At 52.8% G+C, this 19947-nt stretch overlaps 1 protein-coding gene across 1 annotated transcript; it reads right to left on the bottom strand.

Annotated features, from left to right (window-relative positions):
* Positions 1-8917: 8917 nt before the first annotated feature.
* On the bottom strand, positions 8918-11575 carry FOS (Fos proto-oncogene, AP-1 transcription factor subunit). The gene is made up of 4 exons (XM_036384911.2): positions 11302-11575; positions 10653-10901; positions 10431-10538; positions 8918-10316 (listed from the first exon to the last, which is right to left on the bottom strand). Exons 1-4 carry the CDS (start codon positions 11440-11442, stop codon positions 9702-9704), a joined length of 1113 nt encoding a protein of 370 aa, XP_036240804.1. The 5' UTR covers positions 11443-11575; the 3' UTR covers positions 8918-9701.
* Positions 11576-19947: the final 8372 nt, after the last annotated feature.

Here is a 19947-nt window from a genome sequence, read left to right as displayed (position 1 = left end):
CCTGTGTGCTACCACTCAGCTGCTTTCACACACACCACCAGGGCATTACTTGGCTCTCTGTGATACAATTGATCCAGCCATTCATGCACTCAGTGCATCAACAAAAGTTGGAAGGGGTCTCCGAAGGCCACCCTTCCCCTCAAAGCAGAGGGTGACTCAGGGCTTCAGCCAGTCCAGTTTTGATTACCTCCAAGGCTGAAGGTTCTACAGCCTTTCCACACAACCTGCTCCAGTGTTTGGCCACTTTCATGGTAAAACATAAGGATTTTAGCACATGCTCTGAAGACTGAAGACTCCAAACTGAGCTTAGGCAAATCACTTAGGTCCTGGATATGCTGTTCCACAGGAGTTTATACAGTTCTGTCAGCTACAGCACTTGACTGGTTCTGCAGTAACTTTGGTCAGGGATTCAGTGCAGCCTAACTCCGCCACATAAATACATTCATTGTGCCAGTGTAACTTCCTGGACCATTTAATTGAGAGGTCAGACAAGTAACTGTGTACAAGCCAGGAATAAAACAGAATTACATGAGTGAAGATCTCCTGAAACTGTAGCTTCTCTGCAATAATGTAATATTGGCCTTTGCAAGGGACAAAATTTCCAAAAATTTAGAGAATGAGTTCCCCAAGGGCTAAGGACCCTTCTGCCCATTCAGACTGCAAGCTCTGCTACTTACACCTGTAGCACAAACACATTGCAACACAAAATCCACTGGGGAGAGGAGAGGGGAACAAACCACACATTTGTGTATTAGTCACTTTTGAGGTTAATGGGAAAGTGTTCAGATGCTGCTTTGAATAGTTCATGGTAAGCTGCAAACTAGAACAGAACCCTTCAATCATCAGTGCCCATAAGGAGTTCCAAGATCCTCAGGTGGAAATCATTATATAATAAATACTTCATTCTCTTAAACACAGATGATTATTTCAGTGCATAATGCATCTTAAAAGGAAATACAAACCTTTGCTTAGAAGTCAGAGCCTGTCCTTACCACATTCTGTGCCTGCTCACCTGCAGGGCAGAAGCTGTCATGCAATATCCAGTAATTAAGCTATATTTATTATAAGATTGGAAGCTGTGAAGTCATTCCCTGTCCTAGTACACGTGCCTTAAGCTAGCTATGATAATCATTTTCACATGCACCCAACCCATGTTTAGGCCTTCAGCCACAGTTACTCTCTGATGATACAACAGCAAGTGACAAAGCGGCACAGAGTCGAAAAATATTGCCAACTTTGGCCATAGAGTGATTTGGAAAAGAGAGATTTTGCTTGGTTTGACTGCATGGAGTTACACTCTATTCCATATATCCAGCAAATGGAATAGGTTGGCACTTTAACCGCAAACATAGAAGTATCACCATTCCAGAACCATCTCATTGGTTCCAGAACCATCCCTACCTTCTCTATAAGGAATAAGAAAATAAAATGCATTTATTTTGGCATGAAAATACTTGCATAGTAAAATCCTTCTCATATTATACATTCTAAAAGATATGAAAAGAACCCCCTCAATTCTGAAGTGCTAAAGCTTTCTTGGCAAATCTTGACTTATGTAAATGACATATAACTCTATGGCAGGTTTATGAAGAAGCAATGTTAATACTATTCTGGTGTGATGAGCAAGAGTCTTGCATTCTTGTAGTGCCTTTCTGCAATAAGGAGTAAAACAACAACAAAAAGAATTTCATTAGGTCTTGACTAAATGTGTCAGGACTAAGATCCAGTGAAACATTTGCCCTTGGAACCTAAAGATATGTAGAATATGGATAAAACTTTTCTCAAATAAATGATCCTCATCAGGATCATCCCTTCTGAGAGATTCAGCTCATGTGACTATTATTTCATGGTTCTTAAAAGGTGGAAACCATCCCATCAGCTTGCCATGCCCCTTGGCTTAGCTCCCAGACAGAAACAAAGATCTTGAAAATATGTATCCAGGTAGAATGACATGTTTCCATGTGTGTTATTTTACCATGTTTTCCACCAGTTACAGCTACGTGTCTGCCATTCAGTGAAAAACATCAGTTCGTGTTTCCCTTTAATCCCACTCCATATTTAGGATGATTTGGAGATAATTTATCAAACACTGCAGTCATAGGGATTCCTTCTGGAGCGCTGAACATGTTACACAACCCTTACAACAAGGTAAATCCTCTAACCTGCCAGAGCTTGTTTATAGCCTGGCACAGGCAGCATCTACAATGCCAAGTGAAGCTGGGCCAGGAACTGTTCTGTGCTGGAAGGGCTGGGCAGTCACTCACCCATCCACACCACACAGCACCTGGCTGGGGGTCACCTCCAAACTACACGTGGTCTTAAATAAGTATTATTTCAGGAGTGTTATTTCAAACAGGCAGATTTTAATAAAAGAGAGCTTATGCCATAGCCCAGGGGGATGATTTACAACATGAAGCTAAAGGACTTGTCATGTGCCACAGCACAGAGGTGTGTTTGACAGTATGAAACCTGCTGGGATGTTGCTGTATCACCCAAAAGAGTGGAGGGGGTCCAGTCTCAGAGTCTTGCTCACTGCTCACTGGACACATACTACCCTCTGAGCTACCCCCAACCATCATCTTGGAGATTGCTGCTTGACACATGCCAAGACTGTTTCAGAAACCAGAATCATTAATGTGTAGCAGAGCACAGTGGACAAGCAGGAGTCAAATGCCCAAGCTTGATTCCTCCCCTCTTTGATTCAGCAGTACAGGCATAGCCAAGGGACCCAGGCTGGTGGCACCTGGAAATTGCTGACAAATAGCAGCAAAAAAACACAGCCATGGGGGGAGGGGGGAAGAGAATGAAGAGGATGGGAGGATCTGAGAGGCCCGTGGATAGTTAAAGCTTTGAAGAGCTGAATTCTTTGAAAGTCTTGGAGTGGAATCCTTATCTGTGCCGGAAACCCCATTCTTGGCTTTGTACTCAGTTCTTATGTAATGACAGCAAATTACTTTGTTTTATCTTCCCTGGTGTCCTCGAGGTTAGTGACACATCACCATTAGGTTACGTTGCTATTTTAATTCAACTGCCATACCACATGGCTTAATGCTGCAACAGAGCTTGTCCTTCTCCCCTGTGCTACTGGCAACTGTTATTTTTCCTACCATTAGAATTCAAATGCTTCATACAGGAATATCATCACTCTCATGCTGAAGCACCCAATATACTTCAAAGCAGTGTCAAAAGAGTGTTTTATTTAAAAACCCAAATACCCTCACAATATCTGAATTCCATGTACCTTTCAGATTATATGCTTTAGGATTAACACTGCTACTGTTTTTTATGGCCTTTGCAATACCATTACCTATTCAAGGAAAATATTTAATTTTGCGAACAAAACCAGATAAATACTATATTATGAGTTGGTTTCTCTTCCCTTCTTCCCAAGCATGAGAAGATTCAAGATGGGCTATTTAAAAAGCACTCAATCCTTACCAAGTGGAAGATGCAATGCAATCAGAATTAAAATTACTCCTTTAATGTTGCAGCTGGTTGTCCATAGCCAACAGACCAAGATACAAAACATTTGTATAAAAACAGAGCTCAAATCTAATCAGTGAAGGAGAGCTGAAAATCTGTTGTTGTGCAGACTAAAGATGCCAGGGAGTGGCAGGGGACAGGACACCACTCCACAGAACAAGAGCTCCTTAATTGGAAATGATAAAGCTACATTGTCCACATGCTAGTTCCAGCCTTCTTTTGTTTTCCCATGATATCCTGTTGATATAATTCCAGGTCCCTTGTGAACATCCGCTGTTTCCAAATGAGAAGAATGGGTGGTGTTGGTTTCATTTCAGCCCCTCACTGGGTCACCAGCCTACCTCTGCCTGGAAAGGCTCCCGGATGCAGCTCCAAAGAACAACCTTATCAGCAAAAGATCTGAACAGATAAGGTGCACGGACATATGAGATCACATCTTCTGGTAATTTAAACAATTCAAACGCCATTATAATATGGAAGCACAGGAAAAAGCAAAAGTTCAGCTAAATCCCTACAAACCCACATAGAAATAGTCATATTTGATGAAATCAAGCACAGCTTTTGCCTCTCTCTGTTAACAACCACAGTGTTCTGACATTACCTGGTAGCAACCACTTGAAGAAAGTAGTGAGGACAAAGTTAGTGGTCAGTGTGTAGAGCTGCCTCACCACAGTATTCCCTAAGGTCCCAGAAATTTCAAAATCAGGACTTGCACAGCCAATGGGTATATTTGTGTGTTTAATAGTCCTCACTAGCTTTTATTTGTGTTCATTTTCTGGAGTTTTCATCTCAAAAAAAAAAACCCAAAAAACAAGATACCTTGTAGTATCCACAAAATCAGGCAAAAAGGTTTTCTACAAGTACCCACAGAATGAGCAACCTTGTCAAATCTGGTTTTATTCCACATTTCCCAAGTTTTGCTTGTTGTACTGAAAGAAACCTCCCCTAACTTGTGTCTGTGAAGCTGAAGAGTCCTAGTTACCTTACCTGCTTCTGACCTAGAAGCTGTCCCACACTTCCTAACATTTGTCTGAACCTCTTACAATGCTCTCTGTGCTTCTAAAGATCAGAACTGTACACAACATTCAAAGCACTGGCACACCATGGATTTATCCCGTGCCATGATGACACTCTTTGCTTTTATTCTCTTGCTCTAATTCCTTATCTCCTAACACTCGATTTGCTCATTTACCAAGCCTTGAACTGGGGTTTTCACAGAACTATTATTATGCCAAGAGCTTGTTCCCAAGTGATAAATCAGCTTCTAGGCTGTTTCTGTATGATTGAAATGGACTGTTAATCTCCCATTTAAAACACTTTACATGTATGTACATCAAATTGTACCACCCACTCACTTTGTATTGTGATGTTTTGCTACATTTTCTCTCGGTCTGCAAGCTCCAATTCAGATCCTTGTGGAACTTTGCATGTTGGCTCAATCCATGGAGAAATAGTTTTGTTCTGTCTTACAGAGACCTGTCTTTAATGCAGTGTCATCTATCCACATGAAAACATCTCTTATTCTACAGTTCCTTCAGAAGGTTTTGCTGACAGATTTTGTTGAATACTTTTAAGAAACCCAAATAGGAAATGCCAGCTCAATGTCTCTTGTCCACAGGCTTTGCTGACTCCTCACAGGACTCCAAACAATCTCTGAGGCCAGGAGTTCTCATTAGAAAGGCTCTGCCATCTTTCACAGTACCTCATTTTCTCCCTGCATCCACTAGTTCACTTTTTAAAGTTTTTACTAACTTGGCTGGTACAGAGAACAGGCTCATTGCTCAGCAGCTCTGCAGAACTTTTCAGGCTGCTGGTATTTTTTTTTTTTAATTGGCATATTAACTATCTTCCCTGTTTCTGTTACCAAAGCCCTTCTGAATGCAATGTTACACAAAAACCATTAGTAAGCAGCTCAGCTTTTTCAGTCTTGACTTCTCTTAAAACTCTTGGGTGAATATAATGCAATCCAATTGTTCAACACTTTTTATTTTAGCCATTTGTTTCACTACCTTTTCTACAGACCTTCAGTTTGAAACAGATCCTCTGATAAATCTTTCATAAAATCAAGTATAAGTATGGGAATATTCTTAGGTTCCTCTACAATGAGCATAGAGCAAAATCTTAATTTAATTTTTCTCCAGAACCTTATCTCCTCTGAATAATCCATTTTTATTTTGACTGTCCACTGGCTCTGATACCTCTTTTGGCAAACTTTCTGTTCTATTTTGACGGAAAGCGGTAGAGTCGGATTTTTGTAACAAAATAGTAACAAAAAGTAACAAAAAGACAGATGGCAGGAGGACTAGCAGAGCGAGGATGTGGGTGTCTGGTCACCCGGTAACTGCAGCCACGTTCATAGGGCAGCTCTTGCGCTGCAACTGCAGGTAAAAAAAAAAAAAAAAAAAAAAAAAGTAATAGGTAATTCTTCCACCTACTGGAGATAAAAGCCAGTTGTCAGCTATGGGGGAGGTTGGGGTGGTTTGTTTCCGTTTTGTTTTCCCACCATCACGGATCAATTCTTGATGGCTATGGAGATTTCCGGGAGGGGGTGATGCCACGGAAGCCTAGTTAGGGACAGCGAGAGCTGCAAACCGCCGCGTGTGAGCTCGCCCGGGACTCAGCACCCAGCTGCTTGAAATGCCCATGGCTTCTCCTGACGCTTTACCCTGCAAGGGCAACGGGAGCGCCGGAGGCGGCGGAACGGAGACCGGGCTGCCTGCTCAGCCCACCCGGGGGCTCCACCTGCGAGGAGCCGGGTGGGGCAAGGCAGGGAGCGGTGTCCCGGGCCGCGGGGCCACGGCCGGGGAGCACGGCCGCCCGTCCCGGTGCCCGTCCCGCCCTCGGGCTCCTTCCCGCCGCCGCCTTGCCATATATGGGCACGGCCGGAAGCGCGCGCGTCACGGCGCTGGCTCGCGGCGTCCCCGCGGGGAGCGGGACGTCACGTCACGTCCCCGGCGCGCCCGCGCGCGGCGCCCCGGCAACCAAACAGTAAACACGGGCGCGCGCAGGCGCAGAGAGGCGGGGCGGGGCTGCGGCGGGGCCGGTGCGACGCGGGAGCCCCGCGCTGATGGCAGGTACCGGCCCCGGGGCACGAGCCGCAGGCGGGGTGCGGGCCCTGCGCTCAGCAGCGTGTCGGGACTGCCGCTGCTGTCTGCGCCGGAGCTGCCCTGGAGCCGCAGCACCCTTCTGCGGCCGGGCAGGACGTGCTGCTGGGCTGGGCAGCCCTTGCTGTGTTCTGCCATAAACGCGTTTAAGGACCTTCACGTTGTTTTACAGCTCTGCTTTCTGAAATTCCTAACAATTCCACTGTGCCTTGCGTTGCGTTGCAGTTGCATTTCTAAGAATTAATTACACGACCGCCCTCAGAGGGATCAGGAGCACAGGAGGCTTCAGAAATAACACGAGGGTTCCCTACGTGTCTTATCTCGTTCCATTGTTGTGTTTCACAAAGCTTTGTGCTGGTATCTGTGTGATGGATCAGATACAGCTTGTAATTGAAGCACATGCTTATAACACATTGCAGGCGGAGATTGCTGCATTATTCCTCAGTTGAAGATAGTGGCAAGATTCTCCCTGTTTTAAGTGCGATTTCACTATATAATTCTCAAATGCCAGGAAGCAGATAAATCATGTTCATAACACAGCATAAGTTTTATGTAAAACATCCTGAATTCTGGATTGTTTATGGCTGAAGGCAAGGAGTAAGGCTGGAGCCTGGGGTTAGACATAAAGTGTCTCATGTAGCGCCACCCCTGAATCTGACATCTTTGCGTAACAAATGCAAAAGCTGTCGCTTAGACTTGGCACTTGCTATCATTTCTGTTAAAAAGAGAAGCCTTGGTTAGGCTGCAGGACTGCTCTCTGAATTTAACTCTAGATTTTGCTTTAGCCTGTCCGATGATCATGAGAGATGATGGGGCCAGGATCACTCCACCTAATTTGAGGTAGAAGCTACTTTTGAACCATGTGGTATTTTTGGACTTTGTGGACCAGTTTGCTTTCAGCCTCTGCTGAACATCTGGTGATTTCAGCAGCATGCATGGGTTCCCAGAGACCTGAATTGTTCAGCTCTGAACTTGATGGTGTTTCAGCAAGACATCACATTGTCATTCCAGATTTGCTGACTTCACAGGGTTACCTGTCACATAAGTCTGACTCTCCTGTCATGGTTCAGTGCTTCTGTGCATTTGCTGTGGCTGGGTGTTGCCCGTGTAAACTCAAGTGGCTATGTGAAAGTAGCTGCTGCTTAGTAGCAAGTGGGATTAGTCTTCATCACTTGTCAGCTCTGCCTACAGATTAATGTTGAAAGATGGGAAACTGCACTTGTAATATTTGCTTTTACACAGGGCAGGCCTTGTTGAGCAAGTCATGAAGCTGCAATACTCAGTGCTGAGATGAGATGGATCCTGTGTGTGTTCTCATTAGGGAAGGGGTGGAAATAAGCAGAGCCTGCTGCAGTGACCAGGAGATGTAGACTTAGAGAAACCTGACCCTGAATGGCAGCCTACAGTGAGGCACCCTGAGACCATGGTGTCAGGATGGCCTTCAGCTGGACACACAAGCCAGCACAGGTGACATCTTTGCTTTCACTTTGAGAAGGAGTTCTCAAATTGGAGTGGCAGGGCTGGAGGCTGTCAGGGGACCCTTCATGTGCAGCCATCAGGGAGGGAGCAGACCACTGCTCCGCAAGCAGGGATAACCTGGCCCAGCTGCTGTCCTGCCAGCAGAGCACATTTCACTGCACGAGCAGCCGGGCTTACAGAGGGAAGCAGCCTTTCTTAACTGACTCAGCAGGAGAGACCACATTTCCAGAGACCCCAAGGAGGCAGCATGTTCCTAGAACGTGTGTGCCATTTCCTATAACTCATTCATTCAAGGACTGGGCTGGCTTTAATAGAAACTGTAGAGCCAGTGGTTTACCTTTATACCACTCACCCCACAGTGAGAAGTGCACAAGCCTTTCTCATCCCCTCATGTCCAAAGAAGATAGGCCATAACTACTCCTAGAGGAACCAGGCCACATCCAGGGACAAGGAAGTTGAGCTGTTAGGGACATGGAAATGATCATGTGGGCCCCAGCCTAGAGATGTCCTTTCAGCACTTTCCAGCAAGACCTCCAGCTAGCTGGTGAAAGGCCACAGCAGGTGACACACAGATACAGAAGGGGACCAGACTCAGACAGCTCAGCTGGGAAAGGCCGTAGGGCGTGACCTTGGTGCCTGCTGGAATGGGTGTAACCACAGCCAGCCCTGACTAGCACCAGGACAAGGACAGGGCTGGCCTAAATGGTATTGCCACCCTTATGCACCCTTAGTCTCAGGCAGATTGCAGGTGTCTGCAGTTTATAAAGCCCAGACAAAATTAGAGGCTAGAGAACCCCTTTGAGGTCACAGAGAAGCAGGTGCAAAAGGTAACACAAGGACAGCTCCAGCAGTCAACTTAAATGCTTTTATTGACAATGTCTCTGAACAATAATAAGCAAACAATGCTTAAGTTTCATCCAAATTCACTTTCCACATGTCAAAAAAGACCTCAAGGTAGAAAAAAATAAAATAAAAATATAAATATCTGAGAATCCATCTTAATAAATAAATTAAAAACACAATAAAAACGTTTTCATGGAAAACTTATGTCAGAACATTCAGACCACCTCAACAATGCATGATCAGTAAAGTTACAATGAACATCAATGTAGAACTACAGTACATGGATATAGCTATTCATCTACCTACTAGAAAATAAAATAGAGTCTCTTTCCCCCCACATAAGATGGGTCATTGCTAAGTCATCAGAACACGATATTGCCAGGAACACAGTAGTTATTGTTAATCAGCTGCACTAGATACGAGTTGGAGATACCCAGCACCAGGTTAAATTCCAATCATTTAAAACCAAGAGATTAATTAGTTAATGCTAGTGATACTAAGGAGGGGAGGGAGTCACCTACCCAGCCATGTGGGACATGCTACAGACTACCAGCTCTCATGGATGGGCCACTGGGGACAAGACAAACTCCATGCGATTTGCTACATCTCTGGAAGAGGTAAGAGACCTCGGTGCATGACGCTCTGCCAGGCCCCGGGGCGCCAGGCCAGACAGGGGGTGGCGGTGGCAGGGCCCTCCCCAGGCCTGGGGAGCCCCATGGGGCACAGCTGCAAGTCCGTGGGGGTGCATGGGCAGGGGAGGGGGCCCAGCAGGTCAGTCAGTGCTGGAGCCCTTCACAAAGCCAGCAGGGTGGGGGAGCTGAGGGAGTCGGACGAGGGCTCGTTGCTGCTGCTGCCCTTCCGGTGCGCGGCAGCGCAGCTGGGGAAGGCCTCTGCCTCGGGGTAGGTGAAGACGAAGGTGGAGGTGTAGGTGCTGGGGCACGGGGTGCAGGTCACCACAGGGGTGCAGAGGGGCTCCAGCTCACCGCTGGTCCCGGCAGTCAGCGACTCCCAGTCCGACGGGTAGAAGGAGGCCCCAGGCAGGTCCATGTCGGGCACAGAGCGGGAGGCCTCCCGCGGCCCCGTGGAGAAGAGCAGCTCGTCGAAGGGCTCAGCCTTGAGCTCCAGCCCGCTGCTGCCGGTCTCCTTGGGCGGCACGGCCGGCGGCGCTTCAGGCATCAGCGGCAGAGCAAAGGCAGCCTCCTCGGTCATAGGGGGGCTGGGGGTGCCCAGGTCCAGCGCGGTAGCGGCGCTGGCAGCTGCCAGCTCCTCGGAGAAGCACAACTCCTCGGGCATCTTGCAGGCGGGACGGTGGGCCGCCAGGATAAACTCCAGTTTCTCCTTCTCCTTCAGCAGGTTAGCAATCTCCGCCTGCAGCGCGGACTTCTCCTCCTCCAGCTGGTCGGTCTCCTGCAGAGAGAGCAGGCTGTCAGCCAGGGCCGGCATCACTCCCAGCTGGAGTCCCCTTCCTCCTGTCATCCCCGCCCCCGGTACTTCCCCCGCCACCTCCCGGGCAGCACTTACCGCCTGCAGCGTGTCGGTGAGCTCCCGCCGCCGGTTGCGGCACTTGGCCGCTGCCATCTTGTTCCGTTCCCGGCGGATCCTTCTCTTTTCCTCCTCCTCCGGGGACAGCTGCGGGCAGAGAGAGACAGCTCAGTCCCGCTGCCAGCCCGATGCCCCCCGGCCAGGGCAACCCGCCGGCGGTGCGTCTCCCCAATCCCCCCCAACAACTCGATCCGCACTCACCTGTTCGACTTTGCCCCGGCGGCCGATGCTCTGTCCGCGGCCGCCCGGCGCCTTCAGCACTGCGGGGCGGGAGTAGGAGGTGGTGGGGGCGGCCGCCGAGACGCCGTAGGGGTGCCCGCGGCTCTGGGAGGGGGCCACTGAAGAGATGAGAGTGGGCTGCACCAGCCACTGCAGGTCGGGGCTGGTGGAGATAGCCGTCACCGTAGGCACAAAGCTGGCGCTGGAGGCGGCCAGGTCGGTGCAGAAGTCCTGTAGGTCAGAGAAAGGGGGGCTGCCGTCAGCGGAGCGCCCGGGCCGCTCCCCGCCGTCCCCGGGGCCGCGGCGCCGCGCTGCCAGCGCCGGCTCCACACGAGAGCGGCCTGTTATAAATATCTCTGACGTCCGCGCTGACGCAGACGCCGCTCCGGAGTCTCCTCAATGAACTCGCGTTTTATCAATGAAGCCGCTTTACACACCCGCCGCAGAGCGCGGCCCGGGCTACGGCACCCCCCGACCGCCCCGCCTCGGCACCGGGGCCGCTCCCCATGCCAGTCCCCAGCCTGACGTCCTCCGCGGACACGGCCAGCCCCGCGCCACCCGCTCCCATCCCATCCCCTCCTAAGCGCTCCTGCCCCGGCCAAGAGCGCAGCCGGCACGCTCAGCAACTCACCTGCGGGTTGACAGGCGAGCCCATGCTCGAGAAAGAGTCCGCCGGAGAGGGGTAATAGGTGAGGCTGTCCCCGGCCGGGGAAGCGCTGCTGCAGCGGGAGGACGGCGCCTCGTACTCTCCAGCGAAGCCCTGATACATCATGTCGGCTCGGTGCGCGCAAGCCGAAAGTGAGAAGTGATGCGACGGTGGCGAAGCGTCCTTGGGGATGAAGCGAGGAGGGGTCGGCTGCGTGCGTCCCTGTGCCGGTCCGCGCCGCGCGTCTCTCCGCTCCGCCGCCGGGGCTGCCTGAGCTGCTGGAGTACCGCGCCGTGCCTCCCTTTTATACCCTCCCGCGACGTCACAGGGGAAGCACCACCCGCGCCTCTGGGGGGGGCCGCCCGCCCCGCGCCCGCCCCGCGCCTCCCCGGGGTCGCCCCGCGCGCCGTCTGCCCCCGCTCCCCGCGGGAGAGACCCACGGCACGGGGCGGGGGGTGGCGGCAGGGCCGGGGGGGTCCCAGGGCAGAGCAGGAGGGAGCGGCCATAGAGCTTCCCCCCCCGCGAGGAGTGGTACGGCCGGGCTCGGGAACCCACTGACGCAGATATCCTTATATGGGATACATCCTGTGCGAGGGGGCGTGACTGACGGGAAGCGCTCCAGGCTGCAGCCAAGTGCGGCGGGCGGGCGGGCGGCGCGCGGGACGGGACGGGACGGTTCGGGACGCGACAGCCCCTCCCCCTCCCCCCCTCGCCTGGCGAGACCCTGCGGGGGCTGCCATGGGGACACCGCCATGAGGGCACCGCCATGGGGGATGCCGTCCCGCAGCAGGTGACCCCCTCCCCGGGGGCGCCGTCCGGCCGCAAGTGATCCCCTCTCTCAGCGGAGCCCCGCACAGCCTTGCAGCCTTGGAGCAAGGTGCTCCAAGGAAGGCGGCGAAGAAGGGGCCCGGCGGGCCGGGGATGCGCTTTGCGCTGCAAGTCAAGCCCCATCGTCAGCACTGAGCGGGGTCTGCCCGTAGCTGGGGACAGGTACTCAGCGGACCCCACGCAGGGAAAGCTCAGCTTAACACCCGTCCCTGCAGCGAGGAGCGCGTTATGATCATGTGTCACAATTGACTTCCCTATTATGTGTATTTGTAATTATCGAGAGTGAGGGTAATGGCAGAGGGCGATGGGAAGCCCTGCCAGGGAAGCCTGAGGGGGCCACAGCCCTCCGAGAAGGTTGGGAGAGCTTGGGAGCAGTGCTCGGGATGGCGGGGGGGGGGACTGGGATAGCCGCCAAGAGCATGGGCAGGAGGCCACCGGGAAACCACCGACGAGGAGAGAAAGGGGCGAGGCTCGTCCTTTCCTCCAGTTTGGGTTTTGTTTTGATCCTTGTTGCAGTGAAGCCCGGAGACACCCACCCACGACGGGGATGTCGGCAGCCCTGGCTCAGGTCAGGCTAAGGTGGGAGCCAGACCGCAGACTCGCCTTGCACGGGAGCCAAGAGATCGCGGCTATAGATAGTAACAGGGAAGCTGCAGCAGGGAGCGTGTTTACAGCAACAAACAGAGCCTGCAGCGCAGTCTCCAGGCAGGAGCGTCACCCAGCCAGGCTGGGATCCTGCTGGCAGCCGCTCCCTCTGTTTGAGCTCATGGGCTAAATGCAGCGCTTGATGCTGCTGCTGTTGCTGTTGCTGCGCGAGCAACCTCCGTTCTTAGAGATCTGGGCCACGGGGGCGGGAGAACTGGGCCAGCTGCTATTTCTGAACTGCCCGTCAGAGCAGAGGGGACAGCCAAGGACTGCCGCAGCTCACGGCCCCTGCCGCTCCCTGGAAAAGGACCTGTGGGGGCCCGTGCTGCTCTCAGCAGCTCAGTGCTGGCCCATGGGCCAGTCCATCCCGGGGCAGGCATCTGTCAGCCCAGGTTCCTGTGTTGCCACCGGTTCTTTGCCCCAGCCAGCACTCCCCTCATGCCAGTTACTGAAACAGTGGGGCAAGCATGGTCTCTTTGGCAGCCCCAGGCTGCAGGTGAGGAGACCTTCAGCAATGCCCAGCATTGCCAGCAAATTAGCAAAGCCACGACCCTGCCATCCCTGCCAGCAGTGAGCAAAAGGCCAAACCTCTGCAGCCACAGGGCCTAGATCGACACATCGGTGCCCAGCATGGGCAAGAGCCTCTGACACAGTTTCCAGTCTCAGACATTTGCCAGGCACATTTCAGAAAAACACAGTTTATCCCTTCTCTCTAGAAACTGCCCCAGGGTTCCTCTACCCAAAATACCTTCCCCAAAAGAAGTGTCTGGAAATCAGGGGGGGAATCCACCTCACCAAAGCCCACAATATTTTTGTGGTGCCCATGCAAACCACCTGTTGCCATCTCCACTGGTGACCAAGCATGATCTGTTTGTACCAAACGGAAAGTGCACGGACGCCGCACAGCTCTAACACGTGAAGGCAACGAAACAGAGAAAGCGAAAACACATGACGTGGGTTTGTTGTTTGCTCCAAACACAGGGTGCACACGTTTTACCACAGTATGTGTGAGAACAAAAAAAGGAAGCAGGCGGTACCACAGCGACAAAACAGAGTCAGAGCATGAACCCTCCTGCCTGGGTGAGAGGGTTGCCCTCACCAGCATGCCAGGCTGATGGAGGTTCCTCACCTCCCCTGCCAGCTGGGAATGGGAAGAGGCACTAGACCCTCATAAATTAGTGTGATCTGTGGAGTGGACCATGAGTTCAGTGAACACTACAACATTATTAAACCTGTACAACCAGGGCCAGCAGGGTTTTGCCAGGCTCTGGTGGTGCTTGACGGGGCCTCATCTGCAGGGACACACCCCTCCAGGGACTATTCCCTTGCTTTAGACAAGCCCACTGAACCTCTGGGTCCCGTGCTGGTGAGGAGGAGGTGGCTGCTGACTGTCACCAGCAGGGAGATGGCTTTTCCCAGACGCCTGGCCAGACAGAAGAGGCCATTCCCACTGCCCTTCTTGGGCATCACAATGGTGCCGGCAGGGCAGAAGGACAGCATCCATCCAGTGAGGATCTTGTCCTGCATACCAACAGAACCCCTCCACTTTACTGGCCTCCACTTTTCCTCCTATCAAGCAGGGAGATGGGAAAGCTTGCAGCTCTGAGGCTTACAACAGAACAGTGAGATCCTAAACCTCAGAGTGCAACACTGGAACTTGGCCCTACTTTCACAGCCCTCCTTCATCTATGTTTGCAACTCAGGTTGGCCTTGCAAAACCACCACAGAAAAGCACCTGGGGTGTGTGGGCCAGTGCAACTGCACAGCCAAAACCCACTTCAGGGGCAAGAGATGGCTGTGCCTAAATTTGGCCATGCACCAGGGGAAAGTTCATGCCAGCAACATGGCCCTTTGGCAGTCACATGACTGCCTCAACCTACTCTCTGTCAGCAGCACTGACTGCAGCATGGCTCCATATTCCCTCTCTAGACACACAGCATGATGGGCATCTGCTTCCAGCTAACCAGGGACTGTTGGGGTCACTGGGAAGGAGACCAGACAGCCAGAGTTCAGCAGCAGAACTAGCATGCATGGGGCACTGCTGTGACACCATTAATAGCTCCCTGCACTGAGAAGTCATCACTGCCTGGCAAAGCATCCTGCCTATACTGACAGATGATCAATAACCTGAGCACCTGTTGCAGTACAGATTTTATGGGCAAGATCCAGAGGCATTTGTGAAATTCTCCCCACACACACCTGCATACCCACTGCTCCTGGTGTCCCACAATGCATTCACTCCCAGCACAAAGAATCCCATCCTTCCCCTTGGCCCCAGAGAGGCTTTTAAAGCCAGGCAGAGGCTGCAGGACTTAGAAGAAAACAGGATGGAAAAGCACAAAAGGGGGTTGAAAACCCAGTGGTGGGAGCTTGGCCCCTCTGTTGATGTGGCTGGGGAGCAAAGGGTGGAGGAAGGGCTCATAGTATGTTATCCAAGTGTCCTGAACTCCCCCCAAGACTCACTGCAGCTGTCACCCTCCCACCCAGCCTGGGAGCCTCCAGGAGGGCAGGGTTCCCACCTCTGCTGGTCTTAAAGGTACAGTGCATACCCAAAGCAAAGTATAAATAGTAATTAATAATCACAGCAGCTGGGTGTGTGACAGGGACATCCTAAAGAATAAACACCACGAGCAGAGACATCCCGGCATCTCGTGGTCGCACAGCCGCATGCCATGGGCCGCCAATTACTGTGAATGATGCTGTTGTGCCATCCCACTCATTGTCACCGCTCTTTGCCTGCGCCATGGTGGATACAAACTCACCAGGCACAGCTGGACCTTGCTGCCCACGCTGAGGAACCCATGCACTGCTCACAGCCAGCAGGTGTGAAAGAGCTTCGCCCATCGCAGCATTTCCTCTGCGCCCTCTTGCCCAAGGCCAGGCTGGCAGCCGTCACCCCACGAGCCAGGGTTCATAACCCTGAGTAATTTAAGCACAAAGTTCTCCTGATAAAACTCCAAAACTCCTTCTGCTGCCACCACCAATGTACCGTGTGTGCCATGGCCAAGCTGGCCTCTTACCAGCTCCAGCACCACAGGCTCATCCCAGGGCATTATGCATGCTCACAGGTATAGTTCCTAGGCACTGATCAGCTGGGAGGCGAGGAGAGGAAAACGTACTCAGTCAAAGGCAGTATGTTCAAGGCCAGTGACAGACAGGATGATGCAGAACTTTTCTGATTATCAGACAAGATCCAAACAAGGCAAGCACAGCTGTGACTTATTTCCTTGATGGAACCCTACAAGATGCCTGCAATAAAAACCCACACAATCAAGTGAAAGCTTGGGCTTCCTGGAGGTAGGAGCTGAATGGTCACCTTGCACAAGCTATCTCTTTCCTGTGTGGTTGGGCAATACTGATGCTTGTGCTGGGTAAAAGGACTGGGGCTGGGTACAGGGGTCCTGCTCCTCTGTAGTGGCTCTTGAGTAAAATGGGTCAAAGGTAGCAAAGGAGGAAGTGCTGAGAAGAAGGAGGAAAATGCCACTGTGCTTAGCTAAGGAGATTTTGTTACAGATGGAGAACAAAGCAGCTGAAGTGAAGGGACAGGATGTTGAAGATTGTTTTGCACAGGACAGAAAGAAACCTTCTAGTTGTTGTGACTGGGGAAGGCTCTGGGGAAAAAAGGCTCAAGGCAACTCAGGATAGACAAAGGATCGCAAAGGATAGTCTGGGAGGAAGAAAGACACACTGAGCCTTTGTCACTGCCTGGAGAAACAACCCTGCTTCACTGGACATAGTCCCCAGGTCACCTTTCTCCTGTGCCATTCAGTGTCAGACACCAGCATGCCAGGTGGGCTGGCTGCCCAGGAGGACAGTCATGAACACGAGTAAGGTCTCCCTTTTTGAGTCCTCAACTCTTGTAGTCATGGGGCTGTCAAGGGACTCACAGAGACTCAGCCTGCCCTGGCCCACCAGCAAGTCACATTCAGTTGCTGCTGCTGAAAGGAAATGGCAAGACTTGAAAGCAAGGTGTTTGCACCCTTCTCCAACTGAGCCATGCCTTTGGCTGGACAGCGAGGCTGCACTCAAGGCAGAGCTAAAGGGAGCAGTCAGCTCAGTGCTAAGATGCTGCTACTGCAGGAATGGAGACCCCAGGAATGGAGAAAGAGAATAAATAATAAGGCATGGCCATGGCTACGCAGTGAGTTGGCCTTCTCTGCCCTAGGAACAAACATTGGGAATACCCCAGGAAGCTGAGGTTCCTTAGATGGTATTTAAGAAATGTAACAAATACAAAATTCAGTATTATTAAATCGTCTGGGGTTAACAGTGCCATGAATACGTAAACATGTAAACAGTGCAGAGCACTGCCAGCCCAGCCCCGAGGCTTTGATCCTCCCCATGCATCCAGATCTGCCAAGCAATTTGGTTTGGCAAGGGATAGCTGCTGGAAGAGGAAACATCTTTTGTGTTAACTCATTCCTAAGTATCTGCACAGCCAGAGTTAAGCATATGCCTGTGCAGAGAGACCTGGGAGTAGGACATTGACAGATCATCTGTGTGCTCTGCTCCAGCTCTGCACAGTGAACAGGGTCTGGAGGAGAGTCTCTTGTGCTCACTGCTAGCAGCTCCCAGCTCGTCCCGAGCTGAGAAAAGCTCTTGCCATCATCCAGGCCCATACCAGACTCTCCATTTTCTTCCCTGTCAAGGTCACATGTTAAACATGTAGACAATAAACATGCCAGAGAGTCTAGGCCTGGAAACTCAAGGACCTTCCACAGAAGAGGTACAGCAGTCCAGTTTGGGACTGTTTCACTTGGTGATTGCACATGGAGAACCTGTCCTCTGTACTTTCCTGCCAGGGGCACAACTGCCAAGCCACTGGGGTCAGGTTAACTTGCTTTGTCACTGCTTGCTTTAGGATCTCAGTAGAGCTCAGCAGGCTGCAAATCTGGCACCTCTCACCCATGTGAGACACCACTGGACGGTGCTGGCCTCCCTGGGCACTGAGTGCCAGTGTGGATGTGGGCAGGCGCCAGCCTGGACAGAAAGGCACCCTGTGCTTCAGCAGAGCCCCAGTAAGGTAGCCTGGAGGGGTCTCTATCCCTGGTTCCTCTAGTCATGGGTTCCCTCCTGCCTTCTCCAAGCAAACCCAGAATTTCCCAGGGAGCTGGAGATGGCGTGGTGCTGGAGAGGAACTGGAGTATGGAGCTGTGAGTTTGGTCTCTTGCGGCTGAAATGGGGCACCATGCACTTGGCCCCACCCATCCCACACCACCCCCACAGGGCCCAGTGTCTCCCTCCTGCCATGGGGCACAGCTGTGCAGGACTCCTCCAGGCTGCCAGGCCCACCTGGACTAGACACTGGAGTTTTGGGGTGCTTGCTGAAGTCAACATCCCAGCCAGGCTTCCAGATCTCCCCACCCTGACAGCCTGCAGGTTCAGAGTGGCAGCAGTGGGCGTGGGATTGTATGAGCAAGTGCACAGGGCAGTGGACACACAAAATGTGTCTGTACCTTATCCCCAGACAAGTGCAGAATCCAGAAAAAACAGTAAAATATTGTAAAAAGCAGTGGTGCCAACCTGGCAACCCCAGAGAGACACAAAACAGTGATGTGCTGGGGTCTGGCACTGGCCAGCGGGTGGTGAGCATTTATATTGTGCATCATTTGTTTGGTTTTAGCTCCTTATTTGCCATTATTATTGCATGTAACTTTGTTTTCCATTATTATACTGTTCTTATCTCAACCTACAAGCTTGCCTCCTCCCCATTTCACTAGGATGGCAGGGAGAGAGGGGAGCTGAGCGAGAGGCCGTGGTGCTTGACTTCCACCCGGGCTTGAGCCCCAGCAGTCCCTTCTGTGGCCGCTGGGTCCCCCGGTCCCGGGCCCACCCCAGGCGCGGCCCGGTCCCAGGCGCGGCCCGGCGAGGGGGCGGTCGCTGCGCGCGCGGGCCCCGCCCCGCGGCCCCCTGGCCAATCGCGGCGCTGTTGCCGGGGCCGGGCCCGGCGCCTGACGTTGCCCGGGAGACGGCGGGACGTTGACAACACACAAACTCGTGACGTCGGCGCGTGGTTCCCGTGGAAACGGAATGGCGACGTCATCGCCTCCCCCTCCCACCCCCCCCGCCGGAGCGCGCGTCAGCCGCGCGGGAGGGGCGGGGCCGGGCGGCGGGCGGGGCGCGGTCGCCACGGCAGCGGGAGCGGCTGTTGTTTGTTTGGGAGGCGGTGGCCCGGCCGGGCGGGGCCTGCGGCGGCCCCCGGCCCCCCCGCCGGCTCCTGCCCACGCGGCTGCCGGCGGGGCACCTCGGCCCGGCCGGGTCTGGGCAGCCCCGCAGGCCAGGGTTCCCCCCAGGGCAGGAGGCAGCGGTGTGGGCTGTGGTTAGCAGAGGTCCCTCCAGCCGGCAGCCCCACGGGCGGCTGGGCGCCCTTCCTCCGTGCGCCGGGAGGGCGCGGGCTGGTAACCTGAGCAGGGAGATGGGCCCGAGATTAAAAATAATGCCGCTGAGAAGGTGGGCTTATTTTTAACTGGGAACAGCGGTGCAGCCCTCTGCCCTGGCCGGCAGTGCGAACAGCCCAGCTGCAGGAAGAGCCGGGAGCTGGGAGAATCGGATGGATGGATGGACGGACAGGCCACAGAGGCCATTGTGCAGGCACTGCTCTGAAAGAAGTGCACATGAGCTCCTGCCCTGCTGCAGGTACTGGCTGAGCACCCCCAACACATGTGAACAGGTCTGCTGTGCCCATCATCCAGCTTGCTGAGTGGAGTGTGGATGTAAAGTGAATGTCCAGCAAACCTGAGAAATCTAGCCTTGAAATAAGTGGAAAGAAACTAAGAAGTGAATCACAGATGTTGCAGTGTTTTCTGGTCCATCTCTTAAAGTGTGGCCTGATCCCTCAGCATCCTTTGCCAGCAGCATCCTCCGAAAAGCCTGCTCTGCCAAAGTTGCCCAGCAGACTGCCCAGTGCCATCCACACTCTTGTCACCAGCAGCGGGGGTGCCCAGCAGAGGCCAGACAGACCAAATGCTCTCCTTGCATTCCGGGGCAGCAGGCGCTGCTCCAAAGACCCCTGTTCCGCGTACATTGTTTCCTCCCCGGCAGCCGACCTTTGAGTGTTCCTTTGGGCGTCTTTCTCTCTGACATCAGCTTCCTCCCTCACAATGTGTGGCGGCCAGAGCCCTGCTAGGTGAAATACCCCATGGAGAGAGCGGCTGGCGG

This window comes from Molothrus ater, chromosome 6 (genome assembly GCF_012460135.2).
Source record: "Molothrus ater isolate BHLD 08-10-18 breed brown headed cowbird chromosome 6, BPBGC_Mater_1.1, whole genome shotgun sequence".
Taxonomy (NCBI): domain Eukaryota; kingdom Metazoa; phylum Chordata; class Aves; order Passeriformes; family Icteridae; genus Molothrus; species Molothrus ater.
This window is presented reverse-complemented; position numbering and strand designations above follow the sequence as displayed.